At 34.8% G+C, this 13,608-nt stretch overlaps 2 protein-coding genes across 3 annotated transcripts; both read left to right on the top strand.

Moving 5' to 3' along the window:
- Positions 1-2,360: 2,360 nt before the first annotated feature.
- Positions 2,361-6,829, top strand: LOC107944120 (probable serine/threonine-protein kinase PBL7). Of its 2 annotated transcripts, XM_016877946.2 has the most exons (6): positions 2,361-2,513; positions 2,680-2,798; positions 3,445-3,623; positions 3,771-3,960; positions 4,626-5,020; positions 5,789-6,829. In XM_016877946.2, exons 2-6 carry the CDS (start codon positions 2,690-2,692, stop codon positions 6,623-6,625), a joined length of 1,710 nt encoding a protein of 569 aa, XP_016733435.1. In that variant the 5' UTR covers positions 2,361-2,513; positions 2,680-2,689; the 3' UTR covers positions 6,626-6,829. The 2 variants fall into 2 exon arrangements, with proteins under 2 accessions (XP_016733435.1, XP_016733434.1); XM_016877945.2 differs by having other exon boundaries at positions 2,423-2,798.
- Positions 6,830-9,506: 2,677 nt separating this feature from the next.
- On the top strand, positions 9,507-11,882 carry LOC107944121 (nascent polypeptide-associated complex subunit alpha, muscle-specific form-like). The gene has a single exon (XM_016877947.2). The coding sequence runs from the start codon at positions 9,507-9,509 to the stop codon at positions 11,880-11,882; it is 2,376 nt and encodes a 791-aa protein (XP_016733436.2).
- Positions 11,883-13,608: the final 1,726 nt, after the last annotated feature.

The raw sequence follows: 13,608 nt of genomic DNA, 5'->3' as shown, positions 1-13,608 counted from the left end.
ATACAAACAAGGGCTCAAACCAGGCCAAAAAGCCCAAAATAAGAAAAACAAGGGCCCAAATTAGGTCTAAAGAGGGGAAGAGACCATGGCTGTCATACCCACTGCCTGCAAGCCTGTTAGCAACAAAGTGTCAAAGCCAGAAAAAAAGCAACAGCGCCACCGTGGAGTTTACCGAAACCATCGATTGAGGAGGGGACACGGCCAATGAGAACAACGACAACAATCAGCATCCATCACAAGCCATCGAAGGTCAAGCAGTGGAGATGCTCCACGGAAAGCACTAGGGACTTAATCGGAGCAAAAGAGACAAAAGACAAAGGAGACTCCCCGCTGAGGAAAACATGGAAGACCACGAAGAGACTGAGAATCTTGCATCCCGCCATTCCGACAACCAGAATCTTGCAATTGTCATAATGCCAACTAAGCTAAAACTCAATAAATATTAATGTTTTATTATTAAGAATTTTAGGTTCGGAACTAGTTGATTTTTTTTTATTAATATTTAGCTTGAAGGTTATCAGAATAAGTGATAACGTTTGTTGGTTTTATGAGATAGAAGAATGTTTAAAGTTGGAAGCATAATTTGTTGAGATAAAAGAGGTTGGATGAAATATAAGATCGAGGTTTGCTCTCTATCCACGTGAATAGAGCATATTTCATTACCAATTATTTTTTTTAGAGCACTCACAATTAAGGGCATAGTTGAGGGTTAGCAGGGGTCCCGCTCCCACTAAAATAAAAAAATTTTCATTTAAGTCTTTTAAAATTTTTAAAATTTTAAATTAGTAAAAGTAAATTGTACTTTGAATTTCTAAAAATGATAAAAAATTGATTTAATCCTTTAAAAATGATAAAGATATAGGCTATTAAAATGGTGAAATTACATTTTTACTATCATAAAAATTAAAATTTAATTTCGACCTCTTAAAAAAATTTTCTGGCTTCGTCCCTACTCGCGACAAGTGGATTAATCACTACTACTGATAGTAGATACCCTAGTTTTGAGAGAAAAAAAAACCTATCATGGTTAATTTTATATATTCACCTTATGAGGTTTATATGTCTATGAGCTCATAATATATAAATCTATTATCCAAGGTCTTAAAACAAAAACGATTGAAATTACAAAATTTTCTTTTTGTTATTAAAATTAAATCTCAAAAAATTAAAAAATTAATATATTTATAAAATGTATCAAAGAAATAAATTAAGATATAATGATAAATTTAGTCCTAAACATTCACACCTATTGCCGATTTTATTCTTATTATTATTTTTTAGTTAAGTTTATCCATTATCATTTCAAAAAGAATCAAATCGCTTTTTTTTTAAAAAGAAATATTGACTAAAATATTATTCTTTTAACGATTTTGGTGTGGTAACTTGTATGGCAATCCATGTGCACTTCATGCTGATATAACATTATTTGTTTTATATGCCACGTCAACAAATAATTTAAAAATTATAAAAAAATTAAAAAATTAAAAAATCATAAAAATATTTAAAAAACTAGAATGAAATATGCGTGAGTTGTCATGAGGGCTACCATGTTAAAAATTAACATTTTAGTCCGTATTTTCGTAAAATATATAATAATTCAACTCTTTTTGAAAGGTTGATGGTCAAATCCGACTCTTTTTAGACTGCTAAATTTAACTTAAAAAAAATAAGGGTCAAATTGATAAAAGATGCAAACATTAAACTAAAATTTTTATTATTCCATAAATTATATATTAAGAAAATTTCTCTTAATATAATTTTTTTGAACAATCTCATTATAAGTTCTGATTATATCTACTCTTTTTGACACAATGCCTAGAACTACCCATAGCCCCTTCCCAACCCATAAATAAGAAGATAATGTGTTTCAGCGCATTCAAACTCACATCTTCCTTCATTGACAACGATGGTTAATCTCATTATAAGTTTTGATCATATCTGCTCTTTTTGACATAATACCTAAAACTACCCATAATCACTTCTCAACCCATAAATAGGAGGATAATGCACTTCAGCGTACTTGAACCAACATCCTCCTGTATCGGCGACAATATCCATACCAATCAAGCGAAGACTCAGCTGGCTTCCCAATCTAAGTTAAAAAGCTGTTTTAATTGTAATTTTCTACAAAAGAAAGATGGTTATAGAAAGGTTCAACGAATGAATAAAAAAAATAACAATCCAATAAGCTGGATTTACAAGAGAAAAATTTTGGTCCATTGCCCTAAAACGCTTTAAAAAAGAAAACAGAAATTGTGAATCTGAATATATATTTCAAAGAAAATGAACCACTCAATTCTCCCCAATTTTCTCCGAGAACTTTGAGGAAAATACCTACAATATTTTGTTTCTGCCTTTTTTGGTTTTTTTTATAATTTGGTTATTTTCCGAAACCATGGGTTCTCATGATCTTTTGTTGTTTTCCCTGGTTGCAAAACCCCCTGCTCCCAATAGGGGTCCTTCAATTAGTTGAAGGCTACCCACCCCACCCTACCCCTTCATGTCCCCGGCAGGTTCGATTTTATTCTCTTCAATTAGGAATTTCGATTCATTGATTGATTTGATTTGATTTAATTTAATTTGATTCATCGATATATCTATAAGCTAGTTTGGATGCAATTATAGTTTTTTATTTTTCTCGACGTACCGAACTCGCGTTTCCCTGCTCTTTCGCTAAAGGTATAATAAGATGAATTGCTTCCCATGTTTCTCGTCGCAAAAAAGTAAGAAGGAAGGTAGTAGCAGAAGGGAGCATGTCGACGTTAACATTGACCAGCCCCCTCAACCAACTGTAACCGGTATGCCCTCTTTTTAGATATTACCTTTTAAAGGTGATTGTATGAATATTGATTTGATCGAAAAGAAGCTAAAAAAAAACTTAACCTAAAGCTAGTAAGGCAAATAAAAAAATTTGAATATTAAAGTAATGAGGCGGTTAGAGGTGAAGTAAGAAAATTTGTGTTGGATGTTGAGATAAAATTTAAAAGGATTTGAAGGGTTAAAATGATTTAAACTAAGCTGATTGAGTTTTAATTTGATTGATATTGACATTATTATTAGTATAGAAGGACATGAGTTCGAGTGCATATTATAAAAATCTATAATGAAATTAATATTAAAAAATGATTTAAATTAAAATTGTTTACTTTTAAAAAAGGATTAAATTGAATTATTGAATTTTAATAGGGAGTAAAAATAGAATTCTACCATTTAACTCATGAAGCCAAAGCACTTGCTACGCTTTGTTCCTGGACATAGTCATCCCCGTAGGGGAGTTGACGGGGTAGGTAGAGGGCTTAACCCTTTAAGATGGAAATTTTGTAAAAATTTATAGATTATAAGTTAATATGTGATAAAATTGTATTTAAATCTTAAAATGAAGAAATTACGATTTAATCTTCGTAAAAACCGTAAAATTATAAACTAATTCAATGACTCATACAGCTGAGACAGAAAATAAGGAGGCACCTAGTACCCCAGCTGAGTATGACAACAATAGCTCCATTAAAGCATTCAACTTCCGTGAGCTAGCCTCTGCCACCAAGAATTTCCGGCAAGAATGTCTATTGGGTGAAGGCGGTCTCGGCAAAGTTTACAAGGGAACTATTCAGGCTACCGGCCAGGTCCTCTCTTTATGTGTTTATTTTATCATATTATATCATATCATGTTTGAATATGTATCAGATACATGCAGACGTAAAACACCGTCTCGTTTGCTGCTAAAGATCTTTTTTTTTTTTTTTAATTGATTGGAAATTTTGGACATATAGGAGGTTGCTGTGAAACAACTTGATAGGAATGCAATGGAAGGGAGCAATGAGTTCTTTGTTGAAGTTGGGCAACTCAGTCTCTTACAGCATCCAAATCTGGTTAGTGTCATTGGGTATTGTGCTGATGGAGACCAAAGGCTTTTGGTTTATGAATACATGTCAGGGGGTTCAGTACAAGAACATCTTCATGGTATGTACATATTGAACTTTTGGGGTTCCTCTTCCATTTTCATGCTAAAACATTTTCGGGTTAATTGCACTAAATATTCATTGAATTATCGTCTAGACTTTCATTTGATCCTAAGTTTAAAATGTTCCGAATAAGTGATCCAAGTATTGTTATGGTATTAACGATGTCCTTCCATAAACTTAGTTAGTAGTTTAGATGTTAAATATCAGTTCGGATTGAATGTAGAATATTTTTGAAAATATTTGGATAAAATTGTAAACTAGACAAGGGTATAGTAGAATTTGACCTCACATATTTTAAATATACTGCATGTCAAATTTAAACCAGAATGAAAATAGGAATTAAATCTAGAGAGTTGAGATAAAATTATAAAATTTTCATTTAATTAAAGGCTAAAAAAACTTAAATTGATTGTTTGAATATTTTTAGAGAGGATTAAAAGAAATTTCCCCTTTAGCCAAGAGGGGCAAAGGCCCTAATTGCCCCCAACTATGCCCTTGAATTTTAGTAGACAATTTTAGTAGACATCTAAGGATGAATCTAATGTATAGATTATTGAAAAGACTTAATTGATACAATATAGATGTTTTTAAAGCGGAATTAACTTTTTTTTTTCGTATCTTTTTGTTGTAATTAACATTTGTGTAATTGGAACTAAAATGTAGATATTAAACCTGGAGGGCAGGCATTAGATTGGGTAACCCGAATGAAAATAGCATATGGAGCAGCACAAGGTCTACAATATTTGCATGAAAAGACTAAACCTCCTATAATATACCGTGACCTCAAGTCCTCTAAAGTTTTGTTGGATGATAACTTCAACCCTAAACTCTCCAACGTTGGGCTGGACAAGCTCGGGTCTTCGGCCGATAGCAAGATGCCGATGCAATCGAGGATGATGGATAACCATGGATACAATGCTCCAGAATATACGAAATCGGGTACCGCCACGTTAATGACCGATGTCTATAGTTTCGGAGTTATCCTTCTTGAGCTTATCAGTGGAAGAAAACCTATTGATCCTTCCATGCCTGAGGACCAGCAAGACTTAGTTGCTTGGGTAAGTACCTAGCTAAGGATTTGCTTGTTTCTTTTTGAATTTGGCACGTTGAGTTGCAGATTAATTTGGGTTTTAAAATTTTCAGATGTTAGAAATCATTTTTAGTTCGAGTTAATTTCAATTTCAAGTGGTTTAGGGTTTGATTTATTTTGGTTTCTAGTCATTTCAGGTTTTGTTATTTGAGTTTATCACTTAGGTCGATGTTATCTTAGATTACTAGTACATGTTATTTAGGGTTTGGGTCAATTTTAAATTCAAAAAATTTTAAGTTCAGCTTATTTTGGGTTTGAGTCATTTCAAATTTTAGCTATTTAAGTTTGCTTATTCGGTTATTTCATGTCATTTTAGGTTACTTATATAAATAATTTTAGATTTTGATCAATCATTTGGTTGAGATTATTTTAAATCTAAGTAATTTCAAATTCAAATTGTTTTATGTATGGCTCAAGCCATTTTACAATTTACTAGATTTATCAACTACGCGAGTTGGAGTAGGTCAATTTGGCTTTTAAATGTTCTTGTTTTTTCAGCTTTAAGTCTGAAGATTTTTATTCAAATTATTTTAGATTCAGTTTATTTTGGATTCGACTATTTGTTAATTAGGTCATTTAAATTTTGACACTCGAAGCCAAGTTGTGATTTTGAGTCGGAGATATTTATCAATCTAAGTTATTTAAGATTTGACACTTAAATTTAGAATTTTTTAATAATTAAATTGTTAATTTTTATTTATTAATTAAATTGATTGAATGGAATTTTCGAATTTAGGCGCAACCAATATTCAAAGAGCCAAAACATTTCTCACAAATGGCAGATCCATTACTCGAGAAACGATTCCCAGAAAGAGGATTAAATCAAGCAGTAGCAATAGCAGCCATGTGTGTCCAAGAAGAAGCTGCTGCTAGGCCATTAATCAGTGATTTAGCCTCCGTCTTAAGTTTCCTATCCATCGCCACCGAAGAAAACAATATTCCGGCCACTCTTCCCGCTTCCATTTCTTCCAAATTAAACTGCATCTCCACCAAGCTCAACTTCTTAGACGGTGCCGATGCCGCAGGGAAGACGAAGGCAGCCGACAGCAACGTCACACCTTCCATCGCCGAAGAGGGATCTGAAGACGAAGATGATGGCGGTTCTTCCGCACGAAGCAGCAGTGCCGATAGAGGTTTAACGCAACAAAAAAGTCGAAATGGAGATCGTACACTTAGCCAAAAGAGTAGTGGAAGGTCATTGTTTTCAATAGACAATGATAGCAGAAAATCACATTCATTGAACCGTAAAAAATCGAACAAAACTTCATCAGACGAAGAATACGAAAGCGACGATGGGAAATCAGCAGCTTCGTCGAGCCAACAAAGCGGCAGCGGCGTATCCGAGGGTTCATCCGGTGATGAAAGTGGACAAAAAGGGTCATCCTTAGGACATAAAAGCAGCAAGAAATTGACATCAATGAGTCGAAAGAGTAGCAAAATGAAAGAAAGTGGTTCTTCACGCCATAGGAGCAGCAGCAGTAAAAAAGCATCGATGAAAAGGAATCGACAGAAATCAAGGAAACATAGTGATGATGAAGGTGATGATTCGCCTGAAGGATCACAAGAAGATTGAGAAGGGACCTTATTTATAAAGGTTGAAAAAACACAAGTACTAAAAAGAAAGAAAAAAATCCCTTTTACTCAGCAAAATATATATACCTTTTATGTTTTTTTTTTCTTTCTTTTTTTATATGTGAGCTCATTGTCTTTAATTTTTATTTCTGTACCTTTAATTCCACCATTCTTAAAAGAAAGTTTTACAGTTAATACTTTGAAATATCTTTCAATTTTCATTTAATTAAACAATACTTTTCTTTACACAATGTAATGTTAGTGTGAATGAGTCCTTGGTATAGTAATAAAAGTTGAGGTTTCCAACAATGCTCGGGTTTGAGTTATATTATCTATAATTATAATGTGTGGATCTTAATTCATTATTTGCATATATTAATTGTGGATTTTGTTTTGCCTATTGTGTTTTATATTGGTTGGATTCTATTAGACTTGTTCTTGGGCTGTACTGGTCACTCGAAAAGCGGGAGAGTTTTGACAAAAATATAGTATTAGAAAATGGGCTTAAACAAAAAATAAATCTCCTTTTTTCTAAACGGGTTGGGCCTTGGGTATGGTAAGTTTTTTTGGTTCAGGGTTGGTCTGAATTTACAAAAAAAAAATGCTGCTGTTTTTTTATTGTTTTGCTATCATTTCGTTATTATATTGTTACTATTTTATTGTTATTGTTTGGATATTGTATAAATCTTGTTTTATTATTAATTTTTCTATCTTAGTGTTATTTAAGTATTTTAAAAAAAAATTATTTGTTAAGAAACATTTATTTTAATTTTTCTAGTGTATTTGATGTATTATATTTTTTAAATGTATATTTATATAAAAAAATTTAATACAAGTGAGCTGGGTTTAAGTTTTAGCATTTTTATTAGGGCAGAGTTTGGGTAAAATTTTAAATCAATTTTTCAGGTCGGGCCAGGCTCGAGCCTAGAAAACATGTTTAATTTTTTTACTTGACTCGGCCCGGCTCATGGACAACTCTAGATTCTATGTTGTAATTAGTCAAATATATATTCGTATTTGTATTATATTTGTAGTTGTGAAACGTTAAAAAAGAATATAATATTAGTATTGATGAGTCACGTATGGAGTGGTAAAGAAATCGCGTTTAAGCTTTTCTTTTTAGTTGATTTCTACCTGAATAGGGTTCAAAATAAAATCATTAATTAACTAAATTGGTTAATTTTTTCTTGTGTAGAATTATATTCAGGCATAGCTCTCCCCTCTTAAAACGAAAAACCTATAATCACTGGTTGATAAAAGGATGTAATGTAGTTAAAGTGACAGATTATTCACTCCAACTCGAAATTTGTTATATCCTTCTAGCGCTTAGACATGTGTCAATGTAATAAGACTTGGAAATCAACCAGTAGACCTCCCCTTCATCATTAGGCCCTTTTGATCACCTGTTCCTCCTCGAAGATGGTCTTGACCACTCGCTTCCTCTCGAAGTCGGCCTTAACCATCCGCTCCTTCACAAGACCACATGCTTAAAAGGTTACCTCATCAGGCACTCGCTTTTTAGGTACAAACACTCTTTCAAGCATGAACACACTCCATTCCCTACTAGGGAATAACAACAATCTCGTACTATTTAGGACCGCTACATCCAAACCTCACATATACTATGCCAGTACGTCCATTATCCATTACAATGGCCTCTCACGTTGCACTATAGGACAAGAGAATCCCTCCTATAAATACCCTTCCAACGATGAAGAAATGATTGACCTTTTAAGCCTAAGCCTATACTTTGATTAATCACCCTCTTTCTTAACAGTCAGCATATCCCCTTGTCTATTTTTGGCTCTCCACCTTCCTAGGTGAATCGACCTTCTTAGCATCACCACTTACTCCTCCTCACTCTTCCTTGTACACTATATCAACAAAATATTTTTTAATATCTGGAAGAATTTAAATAAAAATATTAAGCTTAAAAACAAGTTTATAAAAATAATTAGACCTATTTAAAATATAATTCAAACTTAGGCTATAACATTTCCGAGGTTCAACCTAACTTTTTTTCTAGTTATATTGTATTATTTTTTATATTATGTAATTTATATAACATAAAAATTAAATCTTATAATAATATACAATACTATAGTGTAAACATTGAAAAATATTCTAAGATGTCTATACTTAAAATTTTATTAAAAGACAAAATTGTATAAAACTATATTATGCAAAATTAGAAATAACATTTTTTTTTGTAAAAAATTAAAAAAATTATATACCAAGCCTAAAACGAGTTTGGGTTAATCATATGGGCAAGACTGGATAAAATTTTATGCTCATATTTTGAATTGAGCCAAGTATGAGTAAGTATAAAGTATGCTAATATCATGCATAAATCTTAACTTAAACTCGACCCATAAATACCTTCAGTATGATGTCAAATTAACTAGGTTCTCAATTTTCAATTTGACTTTGTTTCATCAGTTGATTTTTAAAAAATTAAGTGTAGGATGAAGAGATTGTCCAAATTCGAACACGAAATTTGCAATAAAAACTTAAATAATACAAGTTGTTTATCACTACACTAGTGACTAATTGAAATTAGTTGAATAATGGTAACTAGTTTATAATTAATTGTGAACATTTAGGCATAGATTTTTTTCATAATTAGTAGAGAGAAAGTTTCCCAAATAGGAAATCAAACTTATCTATAAACTGATCATTTCAAAAAGTGAAAGAAAATCTACAATAAAAACAATTTGCTGCAATATTATTAATGTTGAGATTCTGAATTGGATTTGCTTCCAAATATAAGATCAATAAGACACCTATTTAAGAGGACAAAAGAAGTCATCAAATTATAGAGGTAATTAAGAAATTAGTTTTAACTATTTTAATTTTTGAAGCAAATAAGAATATAGGAATTCATGAAGTCTGCCTATCTGCTTGTAATTCTAATTCTAAGCTTTGTTAGTTCCTCGATCAATGCAAAACTTTACCAAACACAACAACCTAGTTTTGAAGTTTTACCCAAGAACACCCCTCTTTCTCCTTCGGGGTTTGGCAATGGGATAAACCATGCTCCTCGTTTACCTCATTCGAGTAATGTTGGTCATAGTTTGAACTTTGAGATATTACCGAAAGGAGAACCCACTCCACCATCTACCCTTGGAAAACGTATAAATACGCCACCACCACCGCATCAAGTTGGTCACGGTTTGAACTTTGGGATATTACCGAAGGGAGAGCCCACTCCACCATCTACCCTCGAAAAATGTAAAAATACGCCACCACCACCGTGTCAAGTTGGTCACGATTTGAACTTTGGGATATTTTCGAAGGGAGAGCCCACTCTACCATCTACCCCCGAAAAACATATAAATACACTACCACCACCGCGTCAAGTTGGTCACGGTTTGAACTTTGGGATATTACCGAAGGGAGAGCCCACTTCACCATCTACCCTCGAAAAACGTATAAATACGCCACTACCACCGCGTCAAGTTGGTCAAGGTTTGAACTTTGGGATATTACCGAAGGGAGAGCCCACTCCACCATCTGCCCCCGAAAAACGTATAAATACACCACCACTACCGCGTCAAGTTGGTCACGGTTTGAACTTTGGGATATTACCGAAGGGAGAGCCCATTCCACCATCTTCCCCCGAAAAACGTATAAATACGCCACCACCACCGCGTCAAGTTGGTCACGGTTTGAACTTTGGGATATTACCGAAGGGAGAGCCCACTCCACCATCTGCCCCCGGAAAACGTATAAATACGCCACCACCACCGCGTCAAGTTGGTCACGGTTTGAACTTTGGGATATTACTGAAAGGAGAGCCCACTCCACCATCTGCCCCTAGAAAACGTATAAATACGCCACCACCACCGCGTCAAGTTGGTCAGGGTTTGAACTTTGGGATATTACCGAAGGGAGAGCCCACTCCACCATTTGCCCCTAGAAAATATATAAATACGCCACCACCACCGCTTCAAGTTGGTCACGGTTTGAACTTTGGGATATTACCTAAGGGAGAGCCCACTCTACCATCTACCCCTGGAAAACGTATAAATACGTCACCGCCACCGCTTCAAGTTGGTCACGGTTTGAACTTTGGGATATTACCGAAGGGAGAGCCCACTCCACCATCTGCCCCTAGAAAACGTATAAATACGCCACCACCACCGCGTCAAGTTGGTCACGATTTGAACTTTGGGATATTACCGAAGGGAGAGCCCACTCCACCATTTGCCCCTAGAAAACGTATAAATATGCCACCACCACTGCTTCAAGTTGGTCACGGTTTGAACTTTGGGATATTACCGAAGGGAGAGCCCACTCTACCATCTACCGTTGGAAAACGTATAAATACGTCACCACCACCGCTTCAAGTTTGTCACGGTTTGAACTTTGGGATATTACCGAAGGGAGAGCCCACTCCACCATCTGCCCCTGGAAAACGTATAAATACGCTACCACCACCGCGTCAAGTTGGTCACGGTTTGAACTTTGGGATATTACCGAAGGGAGAGCCCACTCCACCATGTGCCCTCGGAAAACGTATAAATACGCCACCACCACCGCGTCAAGTTAGTCACGATGTTTACTTTGGGATATTACCGAAGGCAGAGCCCACTCCACCATCTGTCCCCGAAAAACGTATAAATACGCCACCACTACCGCATCAAGTTGGTCACGGTTTGAACTTTGGGATATTATCGAAGGGAGAGCCCACTCCACCATCTACCCTCAGAAAACGTAAAAATACGCCACCACCACCGCGTCAAGTTGGTCACGGTTTGAACTTTGGGATATTACCAAAGGGAGAGCCCACTCCACCATCTGCCTTCAAAAAACGTATAAATACGCCACCACAACAGCGTCAAGTTGGTCACGGTTTGAACTTTGGGATATTACCGAAGGGAGAGCCCACTCCACCATCTGCCCCCGGAAAACGTATAAATACACCACCACCACCGCGTCAAGTTGGTCACAGTTTGAACTTTGAGATATTACCGAAGGGAGAGTCCACTCCACCATCTGCCCCTGAAAAACATATAAATACGCCACCACCACCGTGTCAAGTTGGTCACGGTTTGAACTTTGGGATCTTATTGAAGGGAGAGACCACTCTACCATCTGCCCCTAGAAAATGTATATATATGCCACCACCACCGCGTCAAATTGGTCAGGGTTTGAGCTTTGGGATATTATCGAAGGGAGAGCCCACTCCACCATCTGCCTCTAGAAAACGTATAAATACGCCACCATCATCGCTTCAAGTTGGTCACGGTTTGTGAACTTTGGGATATTACCGAAGGAGAGCCCACTCCATTATTTGCCCCTGAAAAACGTATAAATATACCGCCACCACCACGTCAAGTTAGTCACGGTTTGAACTTCGGGATATTACCAAAGGGAGAGCCCACTCCACCATCTTCCCCTAGAAAATGTATAAATCAAGTTCTGCCACCATCTCAAGTAAGTCAAGTTGGTCCTGGTTTAAACATTGGGATGTTACCGAAGGGAGGGTCCACTCCACCATCTGCCCCTGGAAAAGGTGGAAATCAAGTTCCGCCACATCTCATGGAAGTCAAGTTGGTCCTAATTTGAACATTGAGATATTATTGAAAGGACGACCCACTCCAGAATCTATTTTTAGAAAAGGAGGAAATCAAGTTTCGTCACCAATCCATTAAACTTATACTCTTCCTCCTAATTTTAAAATTTATGGTGAAAGTGCTTTTTATTAATTAAGAATATGTTGTTTATAACTTTTTGAATAATTAAATGATTTTTTGTTTACAATTTACAATCCACAAAATGTTCTTTATACACATTTGCTCAAAAATGCTTTCATAATTTCTTTTGACATTTTATAGTCTATAATATACATAAAATTATAAGTCTAAAAGAACTTTTTTTAAGGATAAGAATCCCTTCATTCTTCACTCTACATGTCGAAACCATTTTTTTGAAATCGGCTTTTTATTTTAAAAACGAAAAAAATGGGAGTCGTCACCAATCCTTTTTATGAGGTGTGATTGGATCACCTCGTAATTTGATCGTTTTAATAAAATGTTTGATTTATTAAAACAACAATTTTTGGTCTATGAAGTTTAGAAAACGGGTTCGGGAGTCGGTTACGCACGAGGAAGGATTAACACCCTCGTAACGCCCAAAATTGGTACCTAGTTGATTAATTAATGTCTTAATGTCGGAAGTTAAAAACCCGAAAAGAATTTAAAGTACAATCCCTCTTTATATTATGTTAATGTTACCCAAAAATTGCGTGAATAAATCAAGATGTATATAAAATGCCTTATTATCTCGAAGTAATAGAATGTCATATCCCGTGAGTTAGGACACGACACGTCGAATCCTTGAGAGTAAGCTTACATTTTATTATTATTATTATTTTAAAATCTTGTGCATTATAATTTTGACAAGATATTCGGTCATTCAAGTTTGACGAGAAGGTCGAAACCCTATAAGTTAGGGTACGATTTCTCGAATCTCCCAACTACCAAACATTGCCTATTTTTAAAAATTTGTTTTGAATAATAATAGATGTAATATTTAAACGATGTGTATTTATCTTATTTGAATACAATACATCAATGAATAAATATATCTAAACTTAATGTATAGTATAATAATAAATGGAATAATATATAATAGCTATATGGGTAGAACAATAGAATAAACAAATAGAGGAATACTATAATGATACAAATGTAGTTGTAATAATTGTCGAAACCATTTTCAAATCGGGTTTTGGAAAATGAGAATCAATTTTAAAAAACGAAAACGGGAGTCGCCACCAATCTTTTTAGGTGTGATTGGATCACCTTTAAAACATTTTGTTTTAAAATCATTAGTTTTGGTCCACGAAATAAAAGAACGGGGTTATGTACGAGGAAGGATTAGCACCCTCGTAACGCCCAAAAATTGGTACCTAATTGATTATCAAATGTCTTTAATGCCGGAAATTTAAAAAATTTTGAGATGTAGTCCTCTTTAAAA

Source organism: Gossypium hirsutum, chromosome A11 (genome assembly GCF_007990345.1).
Source record: "Gossypium hirsutum isolate 1008001.06 chromosome A11, Gossypium_hirsutum_v2.1, whole genome shotgun sequence".
In the NCBI taxonomy this organism is placed as follows: Eukaryota; Viridiplantae; Streptophyta; class Magnoliopsida; order Malvales; family Malvaceae; genus Gossypium; species Gossypium hirsutum.
The sequence above is the reverse complement of the archived record's forward strand: the minus strand, read 5'-3'. Positions and strand labels throughout refer to the sequence as shown.